General features: G+C 41.4%; 1 protein-coding gene across 1 annotated transcript; it reads left to right on the forward strand.

Moving 5' to 3' along the window:
• The first annotated feature begins 435 nt into the window (after nt 1-435).
• On the forward strand, nt 436-2,997 carry hoxc9a (homeobox C9a). Its single transcript, XM_071476263.1, has 2 exons — nt 436-1,101; nt 2,140-2,997. Exons 1-2 carry the CDS (start codon nt 558-560, stop codon nt 2,382-2,384), a joined length of 789 nt encoding a protein of 262 aa, XP_071332364.1. The 5' UTR covers nt 436-557; the 3' UTR covers nt 2,385-2,997.
• Nucleotides 2,998-3,746: the final 749 nt, after the last annotated feature.

The raw sequence follows: 3,746 nt of genomic DNA on the forward strand, positions 1-3,746 counted from the left end.
CATTCCGCAGGAAGTTATAAAGCCCTCACTTTATCAAACGTGCTACTGGTTTGATTAAGATAAAACTCGTCAGCGATTCAATAAACACATTCATGCTGTAATACTATTCCTCGCAGTAACACTGGGCTACGGTAGGTTTTGCCAGACAGAGATGGATTACACCATCAAATAGTGCCTTGCTCGGTTTTAGACGTAATGTGCGCAGGTCTGTTCTGCGACTAGAGAAAGAGCCACTATTAGCGCTGCAACAGCAAATTTTCCTCAAAAAGAAACATGGTTGTTAAAGTTACCTCTAATACGTCCAAGAAAAAGAGCAAAAGAACACATTCTTTAATCCGATTTATGTGCATTGGTATCCCAGGATAAGTGGCGCATTGATCCACTGTACAATTTTTGTGGGGGTAAATATAATCACGTGTCGGTGAGGCAGCCAATAGCAGGCAGGGAAGTGTTGAGAAATAATTACCTGCCTTGATTGTTCTATGGCTAGATAAAAAAGTACACATACACTCCATATAATAATCGGATGCATGTAAAAGAGTCGGGGAAGCTTCGACATGTCGACCACGGGTCCCATAAGTAATTATTATGTGGACTCCTTGATCAACCATGAAAACGAGGATGTCCTTGCTGCAACTCGGTTTTCGGCGCCCGGTTCGCATTCAGCCGGCCCTCGTTCGACGTCCCTAGTACCGGAGTGTGCTGACTATCCTTCCTGCAGCTTCGCACCCAAGCCACCCGTCTTCTCCACCTCCTGGGCCCCTGTGCACTCCCAGTCATCAGTGGTTTACCATCCATACAGTCACCAACCTCACTTAGGCACAGACTCGAGGTATATGCGGTCATGGCTGGAGCCGATATCAGGCGCCGTGCCTTTCCACGGCTATCCGGGGAACAGCAGGCACTATGGGCTGAAGCCGGACGCATTTCAGGAGCACAGAGCCGGCGAGTGCCTCGGCTCCAGCGGACGGACCTACACGGATTATCTGTACTGCTCATCCACTGACATGCGAGACAAGACCCAGCAGAATATCCCTTCTCCCGAGTCGGAGCTCCTGGCTCCAGGGAAACATAAAGACGAGAAGCCGGAGCTAGATCCGAGTAAGTTCAAGCTCCTATGGTCTTTTACAATCGCCTGGGAGTTTTGTTTTGGGATTGTGTAAAACTGATTTAGCTTAGAGGCATTTTAACGTCCCATATAAAGTAAAATTATAAGTTGTTTCATCCTCCTTTTTCTTCTCTGCTCTGAATCGCCTCTGCTAGGGGGAAAGCTGTAGGAACTATAAAAGACAAACGCTCCTAGGCTAATATTGGGGCTATAAAAGCAGACGGGGTTGTAAACATGGACTCCAACCTACAGAAAGACGTTGAATTTGGAAGGATTTTGCATGATGTGAAAAACATGCAAGGTGTTCTTTTTTTTTACATGTACAACCTAATCCGACATATGAATCAATATTCATCAGTAAATGCCTTACGGTGCTTTTTTACGACCATATTTTGACCCCGAGCCATCACATACGGCACATCAAGCCCCATAAACCGACTTTCAGTCCTGTTTTTTTTTTTTTAATGTAGGCCCATCGTGTGAGGAAAAGCCACATTTTGGCTCAGTTGTATCCCCAGCGGTAAAATACACAATTTACCCACATAATAATGAGTAGATGTTATGAATTTAGTAACATATAAAATTTTGCTCTCTTCTCTGGGTTCAGAACAAATTCACGACTCTTGCAGCCAACTTGAGGAATGTAGGGACATACTCGAGGACTTTCACCACGGACCTGTAACGGCTTGAACCACGGGCCATTTTATGGGCCAATAAAGTGAATAAGCGCATTGAGTATTTTACGACGGTGTTACTCACAAGTTAAAGGGACAAGGAAGCAAATCAGCGTAGGCTTGGATAGTCTGAGGAGCTTTCCTCAAAATGTTTACTATCAGCTTAGCTTTAATGGTAAACACCAAAACTGTGTTTAACTTGACACTATTTTAATTGTAGCATCATCTCAAGAGCCCAGAGAATTGCTCTAGACACTTAACCTGGTAGCTATTTGTCATTGTTTCAGGTTTGATAATGCCACTGTGTTGCCCCTATTGCTGTTCTGCCTTCATTATTATTATGGTTTTTGTTTGCAGATAATCCTGTGGCAAATTGGATTCATGCCCGCTCCACAAGGAAGAAGCGATGCCCTTACACAAAGTACCAGACTCTCGAACTGGAAAAGGAGTTTCTGTTCAATATGTACCTTACTAGAGACCGCCGATACGAGGTCGCCAGGGTCCTGAATCTGACCGAGAGGCAGGTCAAAATCTGGTTTCAGAACCGACGAATGAAGATGAAGAAAATGAACAAAGAAAAGACCGATAGCAAAGAACAATAATGTGGACTGCAGTTAGAAAACAACCATAATAACCACTAGTCACATGGACAGCACAGTTGTACCAAAACACACGATGACCGCCCCCCCCCCCCCCCTCCTCTTCATATTTATCACTTTGTTGGATTTTGTATTAACCTTAATTTCGAGACTGTTTGATGCTGATTATGTTATTTCCAATGCACAATTATGTGTCAAGCGTTAAAGAAAAAAAAAAAAAAGAGAGAAAACAGAAAAAAACTTATAAGGAGAAATTACATTCTGCTTTCACTTCGAAATATCTTTGTGTTTTTTTGTAAGAGAAATTATACAAGCGCAGTTTGGATACGTAAAAACTGTCCGAAGAAAGAGAATACTTGAATTCTTTTGAATTTCACCAACCCATAATTTATGATGTGAATGTTTTGTTTTTTTTTTTTCATGTTTACTTCCTTTGTACGTTGTTGTGCAGGTGTAGTATTTTGTACAGAAACAAAACATCTGCGATCGGACTTGTCTGTCTTGTATTTTTGTGATAGTTGTTGCTGTATTTGTGCATCTTTTTTTTGATTGTAGTCTACGAGTTTAATTATAGAGTGTAGATATAGACCTCTGCCAATATAAACATAATCACTAAGTGCTTGTATTCTGTATTTATTTTGACTCAAAGTGGATATCATATTAAGTCGTTAGCCCACTTCACGGCTGCACAGAGGGCCTCACAAACACAATCTCATTCAATGACAGCTCCAGTACAAAAACCATAGGAAAGTGGAGTTACCAAATCACTATTGTATTGGCGAAGCCACATATTGCAATTAGATGAATGCTTTCTGAATATTTATGCGTCCGCTATTCTTCGTCTAATACGTTTTGGTCGACGAGCAGTCCTCCAAGTACAGCTAAGGCCTAAAGGGAGCTCTGCCACTGCAAAAAAACTCCTTTAGGATGATGGCAGCCTAGTCGCAAACTTAACTGTGTCAACGCAGTAAAGAGCTCAGAAAGAGAGAATTGTTTTACTTCAGTGTTGCATTTCTTCAAACTGAGCTTTTAACCTTATTTTTAGTCAACTACGTACATTAGGGCTACAGTTACGCTTAAGGGATAGCCCGTGTACACACATCAAGTAAACACACAAAGAGCCGTGTTTACCTATTAGGGAAAAATGCATTTCTCCAGAAACATAAAACACTAGTTCTGCGGCAGAAAATTCTCTGTAGTTGTGTTTACAGTTGTACTAATATGGGGGAGCTACAGCAGTAGCCTATACTGCAATTTAATCTGTACACAAAACATAATCATAAGAGTATTCCTATTTATTTAGATATTTATTTAATAGCCTAGATCCACGTCCTATATATGTTGAAAGTATCCCAAAAATATTAT

The sequence above is a fragment of the Trachinotus anak genome, unplaced genomic scaffold, assembly GCF_046630095.1.
Source record: "Trachinotus anak isolate AG129_WGS33_773 ecotype Australia unplaced genomic scaffold, CSIRO_AGI_Tana_v1 ptg000004l, whole genome shotgun sequence".
Taxonomy (NCBI): Eukaryota; Metazoa; Chordata; class Actinopteri; order Carangiformes; family Carangidae; genus Trachinotus; species Trachinotus anak.